Source organism: Clarias gariepinus, chromosome 20 (genome assembly GCF_024256425.1).
Source record: "Clarias gariepinus isolate MV-2021 ecotype Netherlands chromosome 20, CGAR_prim_01v2, whole genome shotgun sequence".
In the NCBI taxonomy this organism is placed as follows: Eukaryota; Metazoa; Chordata; class Actinopteri; order Siluriformes; family Clariidae; genus Clarias; species Clarias gariepinus.
The window spans coordinates 3,622,924-3,644,977 of NC_071119.1; the positions used below are offsets into that span (position 1 = coordinate 3,622,924).

At 39.5% G+C, this 22,054-nt stretch overlaps 2 protein-coding genes and 1 long non-coding RNA gene across 3 annotated transcripts; all 3 read left to right on the top strand.

Annotated features, from left to right (window-relative positions):
- The first annotated feature begins 4,491 nt into the window (after nucleotides 1-4,491).
- On the top strand, nucleotides 4,492-5,907 carry LOC128508847 (dynein axonemal assembly factor 11-like). The gene has a single exon (XM_053480332.1). It carries the CDS (start codon nucleotides 4,492-4,494, stop codon nucleotides 5,866-5,868), a length of 1,377 nt encoding a protein of 458 aa, XP_053336307.1. The 3' UTR covers nucleotides 5,869-5,907.
- Nucleotides 5,908-8,132: 2,225 nt separating this feature from the next.
- On the top strand, nucleotides 8,133-8,974 carry LOC128508830 (uncharacterized). Its single transcript, XR_008355961.1, has 3 exons — nucleotides 8,133-8,209; nucleotides 8,652-8,727; nucleotides 8,842-8,974. It is a non-coding gene; the product is annotated as an uncharacterized LOC128508830 (long non-coding RNA).
- A 253-nt stretch (nucleotides 8,975-9,227) lies between these two features.
- Nucleotides 9,228-13,760, top strand: LOC128508829 (serine/threonine-protein kinase pim-2-like). The gene is made up of 10 exons (XM_053480305.1): nucleotides 9,228-9,331; nucleotides 9,440-9,536; nucleotides 9,634-9,742; nucleotides 9,837-9,992; nucleotides 10,089-10,290; nucleotides 10,499-10,593; nucleotides 12,149-12,199; nucleotides 12,384-12,762; nucleotides 12,850-13,026; nucleotides 13,130-13,760. Exons 1-10 carry the CDS (start codon nucleotides 9,274-9,276, stop codon nucleotides 13,237-13,239), a joined length of 1,434 nt encoding a protein of 477 aa, XP_053336280.1. The 5' UTR covers nucleotides 9,228-9,273; the 3' UTR covers nucleotides 13,240-13,760.
- The last annotated feature ends 8,294 nt before the right edge of the window (nucleotides 13,761-22,054 follow it).

Sequence of the window (22,054 nt, forward strand, 5' to 3'; positions counted from 1 at the left end):
CTTTCTGTAATGTCACAAAACTTTGTTTGGTGTGACAACATCATGTGGTATCGGTTTCCACTGGATTGGTGGCTAAATATTAGGGAATTGTACAAAATGTACCCAGTTCATGCCAAGATTTTGAGTCTACTGTCAATTTATTTTATCACACACAGTGGAAAAGAGATGATATAAAAAAGTTTATGTTTACACTACAGTAAGTTGTACTTCTCCCTCCATCAGACAAATACACTCCCTGTTCACCGGTCATTTTTTAAGATGCAGCCACAGTGTGATGCATGCGCACTATGCTGTAAAAACATCCGGTTTAATTTATGCCACAGTTTAACTTTAGGCAGATACCCACTGTAGGTACTGGCAAAGTTTTATTAAATTCTGTCCAGAAAGTTTTGCGTGATGCTGTGACAAAATCTGGCTGGACAGACATACAGACAGACAGACAGACAGACAGACAGAAATCTTTCTGAGACTCCAGTGTATGAAATGTAAGAATACCATTGAAAGAGCGAGTTCTGACCAATGTGCAGACAAAACCTTTCTTTTATATATAGATACTGAGTGCATTACCCTTTTTAGCATCACTAATCGCTTGGAGTCTTTTGCACTTTTGCAGCAGTCATGGATGAGGCACTTTATTGTCCCACGTTGTAAAGCTGCTCTGTTTTCATGGCAAACAAGCCTTCAGGTCCTACAAAAATCTCCCCAAAATGCCTCAGTGATATAGAGATCAGGAGATTGGATCCCATGCACAGCTTCTGGGCCTCTGATATTTTTACTTTTTGACACATGCTACATTCATCTTGCTATCAAGTTTGCCTAAACTCCCTGTGCCAGTTCAGCTCACACACCAAAAGATAATCAGAGATTCACCTCCATGCTTCACAGAACTGATGGGGTGGTACTTCTCCGTCTCATCGTGCACCTTTTTGACTCTCGTCTGTCAAACACAGCATTTATAGTGGATGATAAAATGTTCAGTCTTTAATCTTTAGCTTGGATGTTTTGAAGAGGAGAAATAGGCAATATTTCACACATTTACAATGAAACTAAATAGTAATAAAACTAATAAGTGCAAAAAAACAACAACACAATAACCAGCATTAATAATTTCACAGAAGTGAAAAATAAGGGCGAATATAGTTGCTTTTATTTTATGAATATTTTGAATTTTTATGTTTGTTGTGATATTTGCATCATCATTAAATTGTTATTATTATTATTATTATTATTATTATTATTATAAGTACTAGTAGTAGTAGTAGTGGTGGTGGTGGTGATGTAAATATCAATACAATTTATTTATTTATTTATTTGTTTGTTTAATTGTTAAAAGAACTTGGCCTTTTTAGCACTGATGACATTTTCAGTTCATTAGATTTCTAAAATTTTGTTAAGGGTGCACAATACCCTTACTATAATTTTCTATTATCTTTTTATGTATTCATTTAAAATGATCATGTACTGTACCTTTGGGAACTGGAACAGGATCAGAATGAAATAAAATCGAATCTCTTTCGCCTTCTAGTGGACGTAAACCAAACAACAGGCGGATCAGAAAACTTCTAATCATGCACTTTATGGACAAAAGTATTCATCCAAACCTGTTACTTCTTAAATTCAGGTGTTTCAATCAATCAGGCCCCTAATCCCCAGTGGAGGGCAATCTTAATGCTTCATCATACCAAGACATCTTGGACAATGCTGTACTTTGTGACAACAGTTTGTTGAAGGCCCCTTTCTCTACCAACATGACTGAGCCCCAGTGCAGAAAGCAAGGACTATAAACACATGGTTTGATGAGTTCTGTGTGGAAGAACTCGACCAGCCCGAACACAGAGCCCTGACCAAAACCCCATCGAGCATCTTTGGGATGAACCTGGACTGAGATCATGAGCCAGACTTTCTCATCCAACTTCAGTGTCTGACCTCATAAAGGCTCTACAGAATGAATGGGCACGAATTCCCACAGAAACACTCCAACATCTTGTGGACGACCTTCCAAGAAGAGTGAAGGTCGTTATACAGTAGCTGCAAAAGAGGGACGAACTCCATACCGAAGTATATGTATTTGATGATAGAGTGTCATTTTCAGTGCAGGTTTGGCCAAAAGCTTTGGTCCATATAGTGTAACTTCAGCTTTTCTGACATTGACACCATGGCATTGTTCTTGTTTTTGTTCAGGTGATTCATGCTAAACACTTCCAAGGGGGAAAAAAAACCCAGGAAGTCTCAGTCAGTCAGGATTGGTTTGTGGAACTCTGTTAGGCTCTGACTTCACTGTCAGTTGTTAGAATGGATGAGGATTGAAAAGTTTTGTGAACATCTATAGTCTAAACTTGAATTAATTTGTATACAGGAGGCATGGATTGATTTAAACCTTGTTTAGAGTTGTATGGTCAACCTCTTAAGACCCAAGCTTTCATTTTGCATGCATTTTTATTTTTCCTATATATTTGCGATTAGTAGGACCTAATAAGTATAAAATCTAAGCATTGTCTTTGAACAGAAAACTGAGTTTGACACCCTCTTGTGTTTCTCCTAATTAGTGTACAGTAATATGCTTTTGCTACCATTAAATAATGTTATAAAGTATCTACTAATCAGGAAGTTAGACAGAATGAAGTATAAGGTGCAGCAAACCCAAAAACTGAGGTCTCCATATGAGGACGCAGTGATGTCTAACTGACACGTGTTCACATATCTGTTAAACAGTAAGAAGAAGCAGATGAGTTTACATACTGTAAATATGAGCACTGGACCATGGAGGACTTTGAAGTTGCAGGCTATAAGCAGAAAATTCTTTGATCAACTTTATCATGAAACATTTGAATCAATCTCGTTGTATGAGAAAAGCTCAAGTAAAATTTGGAAGCAAAACAGGCATTGAAGCATTGACACAAAGTTATAATTCCTGTTTAGAAATCTTACAAAGACCCAAGTCTCAGTCCTGCTTATACTGTAGATTTGCGGGCTTTATAGCTGTAAAATAATTGATAGAATTTAAAAAAAGGATTAGTATAACTTTTAGAGACAAAGCACATTTCAGGACATGCGATAGACACATTATAGAGTAAATAATTACCCCTTGTGTCGTCTTTAGGATGACCCACAACATACGTATGGTCCATCCATCTGGCACATCGGGTGACAGATACAGTACTCCTCACCCTGGAGGTATATCTGTCATTTCTGTGGCAGTTACCTACACGATTGGGTTGACAGCTTGACAGCAGATTGTATTTGAGCACTTGGGAGTGAGGAACCTTGCTCAAGGGTCCGACAGTGGCCACTCCGGCAGCATTGTGGCTCGAACCGTGGACCTCTTGGTCAGCAATCTAACACATTACTGTAACTACTGATCTACCCCTGCTCCCACAAAATATAGGACAATCAGTAGCCTGTGATGTTCCACAAGTTCATCACACCTTCAAAAAGATCATCCTGGGGATCACTTACTCATCTATCATTCACCTATCTACTTATAAAACATTTGAATTCTGTTTGTATGTTTGTACTGGTGCTCCTAGCGGTTGTTATGTTGGAAGTTGGCAGCTGCATCATCAACTTTTCATACTCTGAGTGTGTCACAGGCATTCCTAAAGCTGCAACAGGAGGCAGCATTTACTACTTTGAAAACAGGTACATCAAAAACCCTGACGATGTCGTGTACAGTATGACAGGCGAGACAAAACATTAGAGCAGCATGAGGAGTGGCAGAGAGTTGACCTGCACACTCCATTCTCAGGTAATGGTAGCACCAATACAGTACATTAGGATCTACAAAAAAGTCTATGGGACTTTTTGGGGCGGTTAATTCACTTCGCAAGCACCACTAATAGTAATAATAATAATAATAATAATAATAATAATTTGCTTTTAGGTTTCATTTGCATACCGTATGTTCTGTATTTAGGCAACATCACTGTATGAATATATTATTGTAATTGATTTCAGACCAGTGCCGGTCCCAAGCCCTGAGAAAATAGGAGGGTTGCGTCAGGAAGGGCATCTGGCGTAAAACCTGTGCCAAGTTGTAGTGCGGACTGGGTATTCCTCTGTGGCGACCCCTTGCCGGGAGCAGCCGAAAGACCAACAACAACATTTCAGACCAATACATTAATAAATAAAATTAATTTTTTACTTATTGATTTTAAGGGGACAGTGTATGAGATGGTTGGAGGGGGCCTCGGGTTTCTGACGAGTACCCTTTAGGCGTGATTGTGACATCATCATCGTCATCACAGTAAACACCAAGAAAAAGAACTGTCTCTTAACTTACATGAAAGGTAAGTTGAGAGTCCTCGTGCTGAGCAGAGTTAGGTTTTCTCATATAGGTTTTTTTAGAATTCTTTATGGATCAGATGGTCCGCTGTGGTGAACCTTTGACAAGAACAGCGAAAGCAAGTTGCTTTGTCTAAATTTATAAAAAAAAAAGTCAGAAACACATTTAAAGAATTACTTCTTGTTTCTCCTACTTAGAAAAAATCAAGCATGGTGCGCATCAGCGAGGACCTCATCCGCCGTCGTGCTGAGCACAACAGCTTTGAGATCTTTTCTCTGGAAGAGATTTCACTACATCAACAGGACATTGAACGAATAGAGCACATCGACAGGTGGTGCCGCAACCTGAAGATCCTCTACTTGCAAAACAACCTAATTTCCAAAATAGAGAACGTTGGCCGATTAAAAAAGCTGGAGTATCTGAATCTAGCGCTGAATAACATTGAAGTAATTGAAAACCTGGAAGGTTGTGAGGATCTCCAGAAGCTTGACCTGACTCTGAATTTCGTTGGTCAGTTAAGCAGCGTGGAGTCTTTGAGCCAGAACGTTCACCTCCGCGAGCTCTTTCTTGTGGGTAATCCCTGCACTGAGTTCAAGGGTTATAGGCAGTATGTGCTGGCCTGCCTGCCTCAGCTTCAGAGGTTAGACGGCAAGGTGATAACGCGAGCAGAGCGTATACAGGTGCTGAGAACCTTTCATGACTTGAAGAACGGTGTTCTAGAGCAAGAGACTGAATATATAAGAAAGAGAGAGAAAGAGAGGAAAGATGGTTTAAAGGAAATCTCAAACTGTGTCACAGAGGACTTCCAGAAGAACTCCTCTGAGACAACTAAAGTGGACCGAGACCAAGTCTCAGATCTTGACTGTCTTCCAAATCAAAGTTCAAACTTAAAAGATGAAGAGAGGAGTTTTTGGTACAAGCCATGCACGTTTACTCCAGAGTCGAGACTGGAGGCATATCGCCATCTAGAGGAGAAGAGGAGAGCGAAAGAGAAAGTCGGAGAGGCAGAGACGAAGCATGAGACTTCCAAAACTCTGATCACTCCTGAGGGAAGAGTCCTGAATGTAAACGAACCAAAGTTGGACTTCACTCTCATCGATGATGAAGAGAACAACTGTGTGCTTCTAAATCTGCATTTATACAGGCATCTGGACACCTCCTTGGTGGATGTCGATGTTCAGCCTACATACGTGAGGGTGACCGTCAAAGGTAAGGTGATCCAGTTGGTTTTACCTGCTGAGGTTAAACCAGACAGCAGCACCGCGCGGAGATCTCAAACTACTGGCCACCTGCTTATTACCATGCTCAAGTTGCATGCAGAGGTCAGAGTAAAAAGAGCATCAGATGGTGGCTGCAAAGAAAACGGCACTTCAGAGACCTCAAAGGGAAAGGACAGGGTGATTCCTGGTTGCCAGAGATTGGATTTCAACCCCAGAGAAAGCTTTGCTGTACAACTGGCCAACATTGTCCCTAAAGAAGCCTACACTGCACAAGGTCCCCTGCAGCTCTCCTTTGGGGTTGAAGCAATGGAGAAGCCTGTCTCCAAAGACTTTGTGGATGACCCTGACGTGCCTCCTCTCATGTGAGAAACAGAAAAACAGGAAGGATGCAGAATTTAATGCAGCACAAAGGACCACAGCATAATCACTTTCATTAATATTTTATGTTTTATAAATTCTGATACAAAATTGTAAACCTTAACACATGATTAAAACTGAATGTTTGTAATAAATAAGTATTTATTATCGACATTTGCTGTAAATCCCAGCAGCATCCACAGAGCATTTCCAATAGGTTGAGTTTTATACATTCACCTTGTTACCCCTTAGGCACTGGATGGTTCATTTGGGGCGCGCACAAACACACACACACACACACACACACACACAGACACACACACACACACAAGCCCAAAAACCTATACACATTTTAACAGGTGTTATATATGTTCTAAATATTACACCTTTATTATACATATTATACTGATAATAAAAGGGTCCGTCCATGTGCCACCCAATGATTACTCCCCACCCTGGAGATATACCGTAAGCCAGGGACCTCCTGGTCAGCAGTCACCTTATCCAGCAAGCCACCCCTGACCCATATACGGCATTATACATACATTATGTGTGTGTGTGTGTGTGTGTGTGTGTGTGTGTGTGTGTGTTTATATACTAGCTGTGTACCCCCCCCCCTCCAAAAAGTCAAATAAAAACTGAAGTAGGTACATAAAATCCGTAGCATATTGTCTCTTTACAGTGCGTCCGGAAAGTATTCACAGCGCATCACTTTTTACACATTTTGTTATGTCACACACAACACCTCATAATGACAACATGAAAAAAGTTCACTTGGGGTTTTTGCTAATTTATCAAAAATAAAAAAATGCACATGTAGATAAGTATTCACCAAAAATTGAGCTCAGGCGCGTCCTGTTTCCCCTGATCATCCTGTTTCCCCTGATCATCCTGTTTCTCCTGATCATCCTGTTTCCCCTGATCATCCTGTTTCCCCTGATCATCCTGTTTCTCCTGATCATCCTGTTTTTCCTGATCATCCTGTTTCCCCTGATCATCCTGTTTCCCCTGATCATCCTGTTTTTCCTGATCATCCTGTTTCCCCTGATCATCCTGTTTCCCCTGATCATCCTGTTTCTCCTGATCATCCCGTTTCTCCTGATCATCCCGTTTCCCCTGATCATCCTGTTTCCCCTGATCATCCTGTTTCCCCTGATCATCCTGTTTCTCCTGATCATCCTGTTTCCCCTGATCATCCTGTTTCTCCTGATCATCCCGTTTCTCCTGATCATCCCGTTTCCCCTGATCATCCTGTTTCCCCTGATCATCCTGTTTCTCCTGATCATCCTGTTTCCCCTGATCATCCTGTTTCCCCTGATCATCCTGTTTCCCCTGATCATCCTTGAGATGTTTCTGCAGCTTAATTGGAGTCCACCTGTGGTAAATTCAGTTGTTTGGACATGATTTGGAAAGGCACACACCTGTCTATATAAGGTCCCACAGTCAGAGTCAAAGGAATTGTCTGTAGACCTTTGAGACGGGGAATTCCTGAGAATTTTGTTTCTCATGGTCTGAGAGCCCTACACGTGCGTTTTGGCAAACTCCAGGTGGGCTGTCATGTGCCTTTTACTAAGGAGTGGCTACCCTCTGGTCACTCTACCATATAGGCCTGATTGATGAAGAAAGATTATGATATAATATAATATAATATAATATAATATAATATAATATAATATAATATAATATAATATAATATAATATAATATAATAGTATAGTATAGTATATATGTATAACTTATTTTGGGAGTTTTGTTCAACAGCATGTCTGTGTTTGTTTACGGGAAGGCGGGGCTATAACAGGTAATTGTTAGACGCGATTGTTGCGTCATCACTCACAGATCTAACAGTGTTTAAGCTTTAGGACACATTAAACTGTACAGTTTCTCCTACATGAGAGGTAAGCTGACTCCTCCTCATCCGCAGAGGGAGTTATTGTTCTGATTTATTAGTGGTGTATAGGACTTTACAGAATTGTCTAATTATTTATTAAAAGCTCAGGTAATTATTTACTTTTAAGTCGATAATAATTTCATCATTAAGAGATGATTAAAACCTAACCAGTTTTCTCTGTATATATATATATATATATATATATATATATATATATATATATATAGGTGACACTGACCTCTAGTGGTGAAAACTGGTCTGGATTAATTCTGCAGAGAGAGAGAGAGAGGGAAAGAGGGAGAGAGAGAGAGAGAGAGAGAGAGAGAGAATAACATGCAATAACCATATAAATTGTTCATTGTTAATGTTTTTAGATGATGACACACAAAAGGAGTGAAAATGACAGATATTATTAAACCTACCATCAAACATGCATCCTATTCTTGTCAATGCAGTCCAGGTAAGACACACACACACACACACACACACACACAGAAAGTGGTGTGGAAGTTAAATAATGTTAAGTTGAGAACTTGAGGATACTCAAATCATAGACCTTTGGATTGATTTGTATATGATGCATGAGAAAATTTCATAATCAACAAATCAAAGAATTTGAAATGAGAACTCTACAGCTGCTATTTGTTATTTGTACTGCAAATATTGATTCTTTGCATAAACTTCATGTAATTGTCAATAAAAGTCTTTGACGCTTATAAAACGCTTGTAATTATATTTCAGTAGAACAGAGTAACATCTGACACACAGATCCAAAAACACTGGAGCTGCAGACTTTAGAAATAGAAATAAATAGAAATAGTACAGTGCTGCAATTTGATTAACAAAGAGCCTAGCGTGGTGTAATATCTCCGTAACAGCCCTAACTGAGGTTTTGACTTTAGGGACAGAGGTTGCAGATCAACCTTCCCAACCCGAACCATCCGAAGAGTGGCCTGAATTTCCCGGGCCACTTATGCAGTGAGACCGTCTTTCTTCTGTCATACAGCACACAGACATTAAAGATTCATTTTAAACACTTCATTTAAGCAGTAAAGCAAATCATGATGCCAGTTTTTCCATCTCCTGTTGCAGTGCACAGATGGATAAGGAGGTCCTGTTTCGCTTCATCCGGTGGAAAGCACAGAGGTGTCTGCAACAAATTCACGAAAGTGACCAAGTGGAGGAATATTTCTTCTGGCAGATAATGGAATTGTTCTGCATTCGAAATAAAGTAAGTGCCATACTCCATCATGTGCGCTCACTGAGTAAACTTAAAATATATCAACCTATTTACAAGACATTTTTGATTTCACCTTACAGAGACTGATGATGTGTGAAGTGGCCTGTCTTCTCTTACAGTGCTACATGTTGCTTAGGAAGAAGACGTCTAAAGTAAATACATCGTATATTCCTTTGACTGGTCAAAGTTTTTGACATGTTCATACTGACTAACAACTTCCTGTACAGCACAAAGGAGCTAAAAGAGGGAAGGAGTGGTGTATACCACTGGCGCAGCTCCTGTGCATGTCTGCACCAGATAATGAGCTCAGAAAGGCCGCGGTTAAGATGGGAGATGATCTCGGTACGGATATGCTCTATGAATGAACTTGTTGTAATCGTTTCGTGTGTTATGTGTGTAACTCTTTACTGTGCAATGCATCCTAATTTCCACTTGGTCTTTCATCTGCAGCCTCCAGAGGACTGACCTACGCAGCGCATATCTGCTACGTGGTGGTGAAAATGGACCTGGGGTCACATTCACAGTTCGATTTGATCGGGTGTGACAGGTATTGAGAGTATATATGTGTGTGTGTGCCCTTTTACAGACCTGCTTTATTCTATTTGACCACGTTGACAGAATACCTAATGACGTTATTCTATTAGCAGCAGAATGCCATTCGGCCTGGTAGTCCTGAGTGAAGCCATTATGAGAACTGAGACGTATGAATACGCACTGTCGCTCATCTCAGGGCTCGCCCAGCCAAGCTTCCAGGTTGGTATTTATCTTCATTTCTTTCTCATGAGCACGGATCAGACAAATTTACGCAATGTACTGAGAATGAAGATTTTTGTTTTGTTTCTTTTAGATGTTGAAGTTGGTTCAGGCTAGCAGGCTGGCCTATTTTGATCTGGCTGAAGGCAATTCTTGTGGTGTCGCCCAAAAATACTGCGAGACCATGACTAGGGCAGCCATGGCGTTTCCTGACAAAATCACAGACAGCTTTATTGAGCGGCTTATTTTGGTAGTTAAGATTATTAAGAATCATGGAATGATTTCTAGGTTTCAGATGCAAAGTATCGTCTTCCTCACCAGTTCACGTTCCTTGGCTCTCCTGTAGATGTCTTTCAACCTACTTGAAGAGAAAGCAGAAGAACCTGAGTGGCTGCTAGACCTCCAGCAGCTGCGCGAAATAAAACAAGTAAATGCGAATGCTTATGGTGAACCAGAGCAACGCACAGTATCTACCAGCCATGAGGTGGTTTCTGAGAGTCAGGACCCTCTCCAGTCCTTTGATCTGGAGTGGCCCACTGACCCAGAGGGTACGTTAGACTCCACCATGTGGACTAAATCTAACCTGAACAGTTTACACAATTTAAATCTTTTAATGTCAAGATACTAGGTACTCAAATTCAAGTCCATGATTAAAGATAGGATAACATACTATGGACATGTTAATGAAAAGACAAACTTGAGCAAAACTTTTTAAAATTCATATTAATATAATCCGAATTATCCTCTGTTTAACAGCTTTGTTTAATGCGCGGTACACTGTGCAAGAGCCGCTTGGAACTGGAGGCTTCGGCTCTGTCTACGCAGGAGTCCGGGAGAAAGATGGGAAACGGGTAAATGTTCTCCCCCACCATTGGGCAACTGGGGTGCACACCTTGTCTAAAATGTCAGTCACATAAAGGCTTGGCCTGGACCCCCCTTTTATTTTACTCTATCTATCTATCTAGCTCGATAGAATTCAAAATAGGCTTGGTGGCTCAGTCGGTTAAGGCTCTGGGTTACTGGTCAGAAGGTCGGGGGTTCGAACCCCAGCATTGCCAAATTGCCACTGTTGAGCCCTTGAGCAAGGCCCTTATCCCTATCTGCTCCAGAGGTGCTCTAAGCTGTCTGACCCTGCGCTCTGACCCCGGTTTCCCAATTGAGAGATGCAAAGAAGGAATTTCACTGTGCTGTAAAGTACGTGTGACAAATAATTAAGTATTCTTTTTGTGTTATTGCCCAAATTTTTTTCCTGTCATCTTAAAGAAGTAACACTGGGGCATGTTGAATTTTTATAGTAGCGTTTACTGCTTAAGCTTAAGTTCAGGTGTTATGACATACTCACCCATTGTCTATACAGGATTATGCTGTATACAGGGTCGGAGGGCCTTGACCCTATCCCAGGATACTTAGGGCATGAGACAGGGTCCACCCTGGATGGAATGCCAATCCATCGCAGGGCGCACATATACACCCACTCACACACACATTCTCATTCACACTGTTTGGGCAATTTGGGAATGCCAATTAGCCTAATCCTAATCAGTCTTTGGACTGTGGGAGAATACCGGAAACCCACCAAGCATGGTGAGAACATGCAAGATTCAATCCCGGATCTTGGACCCTAGAGGTGCAAGGCGACAGTGCTAACCGCTACGCCATCATGACACCTCAAGGTGTTAGGACTTTAACAAAATATGGGAGATCATGACAAATCCAACAGTATGTATACAGATGCAGGAAAAACACATAACTGAGACAGAGCCTATATATACACAAACTGATTAAACTCTGCTAGATTCGGGTGAATGCTAATGAAATGACATTACTGTGGTGAAAAGCCCAGAAACCAGATACCCACATAGTTGCCAGGTGCCAGGTGTCCTCCAAGTCAAGGGATAATCCTGACAGTTCCACATGTACCATCTTATACTGTAAGTAGTACAGTACTGTGCAACAGTCTTAAGCACCCTGTGTTGTTAGTACACAATCTGTTATAAAACCTTCTTTCGGCTGCGCCCGTCAAGGGGTTGCAACAGCAAGCCATCCGGTCCGCAAAAAAGAAACAGGTGCAGCAGTCAAGGTCCTCAGAAGAACAGTGGGTTGTTCTGCTCAGTAAAACTTAGTTGCTAATTTCCTTATAAAACTGTACAAATTATACCTGACACTACAGCATTTAACTGCATGTGTCAAGACTTTTATACAATACTATAAGTCCAATAGAATAAACTTTTAAAACCTGAAGCAAAATAACGAGACCAAATTTTAACTGGATTCTAAATTTTGATGTATCATATACATATTAGGCTAAAGTTTCTGCTAAGACAAAAAATCTGTGGATGCATGCTAAGTAATCTAACTAGAAAAAAAAATTTCAGAACTTACCAATTATGTATTGTTTGTCAACAGGTTGCCATTAAATTTGTTAACAAGAAGAAATTAAGCAATACCATAACCATTGTAAGTAACCCTATTCTCATATGTCGTTTCATCTACCTATGATTTTATTAGCCTACATTCCTATTAATGGCTACAGAAGTAAGCTTTTATATCAACTAGCATCATGACCACTTTGCAACATTTCTGCTAAGTATACTTTGGATGTACTGTATTTACCTCAAACGCACCTCTTTTATAATTTCAGCCTGGGGAGATGCAGGTGCTGCCTCTAGAGGTAGCACTAATGAAGATGGTGTCAAAGACACCTCGCTGTAACAATGTGGTGGAGCTTCTAGAGTGGTTTGACTTGGGTATAAAGTACATTATGGTCCTGGAACGGCCCAGCGCCTGCATGGACGTCTGGGAATTTGCTATGCTTCATGACGACTACCTGTCTGAAGCACAGGCTAAAGATATAATGCTGCAGGTGGTTTGGGCGGCTCGTCACTGCTGTGAACGTGGAGTTGTACATTTTGACATCAAGGCAGAAAATCTTCTCATCAACACTGATACCATGGAAGTCAAACTGATCGATTTTGGTGCTGGTGAACTGTTAAAGGACATCCCTTACCAAACCTTTTCAGGTAATTTTATGGGATAGAATCAAAGAGAGTGGACCAAAGAAGGTTTTTGTGACCTCACTGATGGAGCTTTTTCTCTCTTTTACTCAGGCACTAAAGGCTATGAACCTCCTGAGTGGCTGCTAAATGAAGAATATAAAGGCATTCCTGCTACCATCTGGGGTTTGGGCATACTCATGTATTACTTGGTCTGTGGACATTACCCCTTTGAATCTAAGGAGGACTTTTTTAGTGGCCACCTGGAATTACGTCCTGATATGTCCCGAGGTGAGTCGATGCAGAAATCTCACATACCGCTGTAAAACTTACATAGCAAAAAGACTTTATTTAATTTATTTCATGTGTTCAAACCTGTCATCTGTGTGAACAGAGTGCTTTGACCTGATGATGTGGTGCCTGGATCTCAACCCTGAAATGCGCCCGGGTTTCAACATATTGCTCAGACATGAATGGTTTACAGAGGCAGTCTACAGTAAATAATCTTTTTATTATTGACATCTCAGCAGCACGTACAAAGAGCTTCCAATGGTTGAGCTTTATACAACAGTTACCATCTTTATTATTTCAAGGGCAGAGTACCACACTCTGGGGAGGGGGAGTGGGAGAGGATGTGTCCTCTTCCACATAACCACATACATGCTCACAGATGTGTACAGTAAGCTAGTGTAGTGATTAGAATGCGTGCACCCCGTATGGTGGAGTTGGTGCATTTCAGTTGTATTATTTTCTTGGGGCTTTAGTATCCCATGGCTAACTATATTACTTCAGTACTGTGCTTCAGGCAGCCCATGGCGGCACTTTTTTATGCGTTTGCTGTCAGCCCAGTTTTTCTGAGTGGCTCCCGGACTTTTTGGGGTAGTTCTCCTAGCTGTAAAAATTGGGTGACCACATCTAGATATTCATGGCATATTTACTGTATGTCCATTAAATTTTAAAAGGTTGCCAGGGCTACATGCAGGCCAAAGGGCAGGACCCTATATTGCCAATGCTGAATGCTCTTTTCTTTTTATGCTAATGTAAGGGCTACCTGGTAGTCCTCTGCTTCTTTGGAGCTCACAGAGAAGTAGGCCTGATGTGCCTCAGGATATTAATGATGCTCCACTTCCTTCCTGTTCAGCCGTATGCTTAAATGTTTGCAAAAAGGCTTCCATTTCATCGTGTGGGGTGACCTTCACTAGCAGGTGCTGAGCATCTCAACAGGGATCAGGAAAGTGTGTAATGTCGGCTAAGCCTTTTGCATGCCATCCCTTAAATGCCGTGGATTCAGGTGTCAGGGATCTTTAGGACTAGTCTGAGTCTAAGGTGAGAGTGACATGAGCAAGCACCCAGGATGCCTTACTCACTGGCCTGATGCTTGATGGTCCTTTTATAGGCCGATAATGGCAACAGAACAGTTAGGGGAAATGCAGTGCCAGACTCAGCAACTTATGGCACTTTGCCCCTTCTACATGAGTAGTAGAGCTGGTCTTTCTGTTCGGTCAACAATATGAGTAAAGTCTTTTGCTGCAGGCCCATCAGCATAGGCCCACATCAGGCATTTCTGACATTTAAAATTTCATTCTGACATTCAAAATTCATTTTTGTACTTTGACTTGTGACCACCAGTCCTGGATATCTCTATATTTGCTGGTCAAAGCAGCGGCAGGGTGGCTGTTAATTTACTGGATATTGAATGTTATAACTTGACTGATTATAAAACCTACCTCCTAAAAAAATAATAAAGATCAAATGTATACAAGCAGGCTTGCTGGTGAGCTCTTCCATTGAGTTGATTTTAGGGTGAAAATACTTTGCCTGTGTTTAACATTAAGCTGGTGTCTTTGATCTGGTTTGGCTGAAATATTCACGTGTGTATGCATACAGTAGTACAGTAACAATATAACAGTGGAAACTAATACCATGCTTAGAAATAGTATTATCCAGAGGTAGCAATTTAGAGAAAATAGTAGTAGACCTAAAACAGAACCTTGCAGAACACCAAACTTTACTTGTTGCGGGTGTCAGGTGTGCATCAACCAGGCATACAGGAGACAAATGTGAAGCAGTCTCAAAACCCTTTTAACGTTCTGGGGTCTAAATTTGTAAATCCAGAGGAAAAAGCAAATGTAACATTTTCAAATCCAAACAACAACGCGGGTCATAACCAATAGATGCACTGAGAACACAGAAATCACAAAAATAAAGCATGAAAGAATTGGGCTTGCAAGTTGTCTTTGTCCTGTAATGCTGAAGTGCCAGATTATGCTGTGGCAGATGCTTGCTACTGTTGCGGTGGTCCTCTTAGTTTTTCTCAGACCACCTCACTCCGGTGACAGTGACAGTGAGAATCACTATACTGTATGTTTCTTCAAACATATAACGATAATGACCAGCAAATAATTTCAAAGAGAATAGCGTATTTGCTAAGGTTAAGCAGCACAAACAAGGAGACACAACCCTGTTCAGAACCCTGATGAGCATAACTGCTAAGAGGAGATGTTGAATTATTTTAGGGATTATCCATGGTGAAAATGGAATTTTGTGCAGAAGTTTCTGATTTTGATTATGATATTTTTTTTATTAGTTCTTGGAAAAATTTAAATTGTTGATATAGTTATACTGTTATCTACATTATTAATTATGAAATTGTCTGACTTTAAAAAGATTTGAAGCTGGAACACATGAGTTCAGTACATTTTATTCCAAAGCATGTTATGAAGCAAAATGTTATGTTATTTTTTATTTATTTATAAAATCTAACCTTTAACAATGTAAAAAATCTATGACTACAAAAAAAAAGTGCTTTTTAAAAAATAATTAAATCACCTATACCCCAATTATTGGCACCCCTAGCAATGCCGATAAAATTTATGTAATTTAAGCGATTTTATAATTTTTAATGTAGTTTATAAAGTTGATCAGTATATCTAGAAACGTTTAATTAATAATTTCTGACTTCCTGCTTCTCTGTGGTATAAATATGACGTGACACCGAGGCCTATTTCTCTTATGCACTCTTCAACATGGGAAAGACAAGAAAACATCCCACTCAAGTAAGGCGGTTGTCAGGCAATGGCTGCAGGAAAATAGCCACTCGCCTAAGTACAGTCAAAGGAATCATTGAGAAGTTTAAAACAACTGGAACAATGACAAACAAGGCTGGATGAGGACCCAAGTTTATCTCGTTAATATGATGCTGTGGGCCTGTTTCTCTTCCAAAAGCCCTAGGAACTTTGTCAGGGTGGATAGCATCATGAACTTTTTGAAATACCAGGACAAAACCTGATGGCCTCTTTTAGAAAGCTGAAGATGCATCATCATTGAGTCTTTCATCAGGATAATAACCCAAAACGTGTGGTGAAATCTACATAAAAAAAAATTGTTTAACAGACACAAAATTGTGTAATTGTGGCCACCCTGATTTCATGTAAAAAATGAATAAAAAAAATTCTTAATGTGGGATTTTTTCCCACTGAATAATTATACTTCAGATAAGGTTGGATTTTTCTCTCTTTTTGCATTGTGGTTTTATAATGTTTAAATAAAACATGAATTTATTAGAAGCCTAAGAACACATACCCAGGGGTACCAATAATAATGACCAGCATTGTTATTATGAATAATACTAATACTATATGCTCGCATTATTAATAATAAAAATAACAATTATAATAAGAAAAAGTTTAAGAATAAATAAAGAAATTTTACCCATGTTTTCCAAAGTTTTTAAATTAAATGACCAAACTGCATATATTTTAGAAAGACCATGTACATTTAATACATGGAATTTGTTTGCTGCTGAACAGGTAAGGAAATGATACCAGTGCTTAAAATTTTATAATAATTCATAACGCCTTTGATAAAGATTCATCGAAAAATTTAGAGGGAAAATGGGAACCTCCCGTTTTTGAACAAGCCCCAATTTTCCTCCTGACACTAACGACGCTAATGAACAAGACAAAAGTATTTACCCTTGGATCCTTGGAACAGAGATGAGCCCGTCTTTCTGCCTTAGAGAAGTCTAAGGTACATGGAACTGAGTTTGCAAGACTCTGAACTGAATTTCACTAATTGCTGTTTAGCCGCTCGGATGTGACTATCACTTGCCAAGTGCTCTGTTCAGTTTAAGTTAATATATAAATGATGTAATTATATTTGGTACGCCATTGTATTTCATTATTGTATTGGCTGTATGTTAAAATATTACACACAGAATAAAGCTTGAAGCACCATCTCGAGCTCTGACAATTGCACCTTTCAAATCTGAGCAATCCATATATCCACTGATTAGATTTCAGAAAGGGTGTGTTATACATTTCACTGTTTCAATATATAAAATGTATATTTTTGGAACACATGTCCTGTGAAAGATTAGTATCCCAAAGCATGGAGGGTGCAGAATGTTAAGTCTCTGTAGTGTTTTAGTTACCTGTCAGCTTCACCTGTCTGTGGGTAGAGACGTTCTTCATTACGCCCCTGCTACCACACAACCTCTATTTCATGTTCACTATTTGTGGTGACCTTGAAAAATCCTGTCTGATGTCACTGATTTCTGATAAGGCAAAATTCTGGAGAGTCTGCGTTTAACAAAAATAAGTGGTTTGCTGATACTGTAGATGTATACATGTTAAAAGTTATCATGTTAACGAATGAATGACTTTGTATGACTTTAAAAAAAAAAATTCATGTCTTTAAGCAGTAATGTATGCAAGACGAGACATACTGTAAATCACCAGCTCTGTCATACTTCTCTATTAAAAGCAGCCAGTCAATGCAGCGGCCAGTTGCATTCATTGCAGGGCATGTGTGGTATGGATGTCAAATTTGTTTTTGTTTTTTGTTTTCTTTCAGAAATAAAATCATTTTATATATCATGTAAACATATTTCCATTTTATGAACAGAGCAAAGCTTTAAGCATCATCTCCATCTCCTTCAAATCTGATCAGTCAATGGATCCACTCTTGGATCCAATAGATTCCATAAAAGGTGGGATTATACATCTCCCAGCCAAAAGAAAAAAACACTTCACTTTTTAAACTTTCCATAATACATAACCACCTTTCTCTGTTAAAAACTATTTTTTTAATATACAGTGGTGTGAAAAACTATTTGCCCCCTTCCTGATTTCTTATTCTTTTGCATGTTTGTCACACTTAAATGTTTCTGCTCATCAAAAACCGTTAACTATTAGTCAGAGATAACATAATTGAACACAAAATGCAGTTTTTAAATGAAGGTTTACCTTATTAAGGGAGAAAAAAAACTCCAAACCTACATGGCCCTGTGTGAAAAAGTGATTGCCCCCCTTGTTAAAAATAACTTAACTGTGGTTTATCACACCTGAGTTCAATTTCTGTAGTCATCCCCAGGCCTGATTACTGCCACACCTGTTTCAATCAAGAAATCACTTAAATAGGAGCTACCTGACACAGAGAAGTAGACCAAAAGCACCTCAAAAGCTAGACATCATGCCAAGATCCAAAGAAATTCAGGAACAAATGAGAACAAAAGTAATTGAGATCTATCAGTCTGGTAAAGGTTATAAAGCCATTTCTTAAGTTTTGGGACTCCAGCGAACCACAGTGAGAGCCATTATCCACAAATGGCAAAAACATGGAACAGTGGTGAACCTTCCCAGGAGTGGCCGGCCGACCAAAATTACCCCAAGAGCACAGAGACAACTCATCCGAGAGGCCACAAAAGACCCCAGGACAACATCTAAAGAACTGCAGGCCTCACTTGCCTCAATTAAGGTCAGTGTTCACGGCTCCACCATAAGAAAGAGACTGGGCAAAAATGGCCTGCATGGCAGATTTCCAAGGCGCAAACCACTTTTAAGCAAAAAAAACATTAAGGCTCGTCTCAATTTTGCTAAAAAACATCTCAATGATTGCCAAGACTTTTGGGAAAATACCTTGTGGACCGACGAGACAAAAGTTGAACTTTTTGGAAGGTGCGTGTCCCGTTACATCTGGCGTAAAAGTAACACAGCATTTCAGAAAAAGAACATCATACCAACAGTAAAATATGGTGGTGGTAGTGTGATGGTCTGGGGTTGTTTTGCTGCTTCAGGACGTGGAAGGCTTGCTGTGATAGATGGAACCATGAATTCTACTGTCTACCAAAAAATCCTGAAGGAGAATGTCCGGCCATCTGTTCGTCAACTCAAGCTGAAGCGATCTTGGGTGCTGCAGCAGGACAATGACCCAAAACACACTAGAAAATCCACCTCTGAATAGCTGAAGAAAAACAAAATGAAGACTTTGAAGTGGCCTAGTCAAAGTCCTGACCTGAATCCTATTGAGATGTTGTGGCATGACCTTAAAAAGGCGGTTCATGCTAGAAAACCCTCAAATAAAGCTGAATTACAACAATTCTGCAAAGATGAGTGGGCCAAAATTCCTCCAGAGCGCTGTAAAAGACTCGTTGCAAGTTATCGCAAACGCTTGATTGCAGTTATTGCTGCTAAGGGTGGCCCAACCAGTTATTAGGTTCAGGGGGCAATTACTTTTTCACACAGGGGTTTGGATTTTTTTTCTCCCTAAGTAATAAAAACCATCATTTAAAAACTGCATTTTGTGTTTACTTGTGTTATCTTTGACTAATAGTTAAATGTATTTGATGATCAGAAACATTTTGTGTGACAAACATGCAAAAGAATAAGAAATCAGGAAGGGGGCAAATAGTTTTTCACACCACAATAGTTTTTCTCTATTGAAAGTACCTTTGCTTTAAGATGTCATTAAGGCATCATTTTTCCCCAATAACTTTATTCTTTTAAATGTATACATCTATCATGTTAACAGATGAATATCTTTGTAATGCCATATAAAATGATAATTACTGATCAGATTGTTTACATCTCTAAGCAGGAATGTATATCCGGAAAGTGTTCCATCACCAGCTCTGTCATACTCCTCTATGGAAAGTAGCCAGTCAATTGTTTTAAGTAAAGGGAATGTAATGAGGTAAGGAGATGGTTTTGACGTCAGTTTTATTTTTTTTTATAATAGTAGTCACACGAAAATCTATGTAACAATGGACAAAAGAAGAACATGTGACTTAAATTGCAAGGTGAATGATAACATCTATCGTAGTTGTCACTAATACTGGGGTAAAATGTAGCTCTAGCTATTTCCCATACCCGCCACACTTTTGGAAACACTATTCTCAATTCATCTTTCAAATCTGCTTTAATTCCATTAAGTGTGGGTTTATCAAAAGGAAGATTATAAAGTTTTGCTATTAAAGACTTCTGTTGTAATCCCAAACGTGGTGAAATTGGAAAGTCTGAAAACAATGATAAGGTACAATGTCTCACCTGAAAATATCTAAATATATGGGAGGATGGTAAATCCAACTCCTCAAAATGATTAAGTACAAGACTGAGCTGCCAACCAAACACACTGAACATCCGGTTGAATAGTCCAACATTTTATAAATATGAACAGCTTAATAACAGAACAGAAAATTTGGTAATTGAAGGCCACCTTGAAATTTACATCTCTGAAGTAATGAGTTGGTGATGGGGGGAACCTTTTCATTCATAAAAAATTGCAACTATTTGATCTAATGACCTAAAAATCTTTTAGATAAGAACACAGGAATACATTGACAAAAACATTGATTTATAACTGCCTTGATTCGTCCAATCAATGATAATGGTAAATTTCTCCATTTTTTTGGATCAAGAAATGGACCAAATTTTGCAAAGGAAAGGAAGGACATATGGTGAGTCATTTTAATCCCTAAGCACTTAAAGCCAGATCTATTTAATTTGAAGGGGGAATATGGTTGTTTAAGCTGCAATGCCAGGTAATTTATTGGATAAACAAAATTAAGGATATGAACTGGATATAAAATGTTGTCCAGTAACAACATCAATCAGTTGTTATTTTAAGACATGAAAGTCAGAGCTGTTCTGGGACAGTTCTTGTAAGAACAGTATTGTCAAGTACATTTGCAAAACCCATCAAGCTCCATGATGAAACTGGCTCTTCCAGGAAAGCAAGACCGAAACTTACCTCTGTGGCAGAGGGGGAGTTTATTTCGAATTATCAGCCTCAGAAATCACCAATTAACAATTCTCAGATTAGAGCCACTATAAAGCTTTACAGAGCAAAAGTAGCAAATATACTGTACATCTCAATATCAACTGTTCAAAGGAGATTATAAAACAGCATTTTTTTTTTTTTTACAATGTAGAAAAAAATAACAATCAGAAAAGACAATGGAGTTAGAATATGTGTCCAAACTTTTGACTGGTGCTGTATGTGACCACAACATATTTCTAATTTGTACACAGAACAAAGGTTCAAGCACCATCTCCAGCTCTGACAGGTGTGTCCTTCAAATCTGAGCAGTCAATCGATCCACCCACTGGATTCCAGGGAAAGTGTGTATTGTATTGTATATACATTTCATACATGATTCTTTTGCTTTACACACTCGCACACACACGTGTTATAATAAACAGTAAGTAAACACAGAAGTTCGATCTCCTTCCTTGTCATGCACTAGGCACAGTCACAAATATTTACATTTATATTTAGGCATTTGGCAGACGCTCTTATCCAGAGCGACTTACAAAAAGTGCTTTGAGGTTTTCGTCACTGCATAGATACTTAGACTGGGTTACTAGGTTATTAACTAAGAGCTATCAGTCAAACACAAGTGGGAAGTCATTTTTTCAAGTTAGTTTTTTTTTTTTTTTTTTTGTATTATTAGAGGAATTAGTCCAAGTACTGAAGAAACAGATACGTCTTGAGTCATCATTTAAAGATTGTCAAAGACTCTGCTGTACGGCCATTCAGAGGAAGTTTCCTACCTGTTCCACCACCTGAACAGAACAGAAAACGGTCTGGATGAATATCTTCCTCGATCCCTGAGAGATGGTGGAATGAGGCAAGCAGTGCTGGAGGATCGGAGGGAACGTGGTGCGTGGTTTGATTAGAGCAGAGAGGTAGGTAGAGGCTGGGCCATTTTTAGCTTTGTAGGCGAGCATCAGGGTTTTAAATTTGATGCGGGCAGCTACAGGAACCCAGTGCAGAGAGCGGAGAAGTGGGGTGGTGTGGGAAAATTTGGGAATGTTAAAAACGAGATGTGACACTGCATTCTGGATTAGCTGCAGAGGATGAATAGTGGACAGAGACATTTCTGCCAGCAGAATTCTACAACCTGTCAGATGACAGGTGAGAGAATTCTGCTAAGGGACGGGAGGGAAGTTCTGGTGTGGGAATTGGGTTGGGGTCAAAGAAGAATAAATGCATTGGTTGGAGGTAGCAAAACACCCCTTTTTGTTCTGGACAGATTACA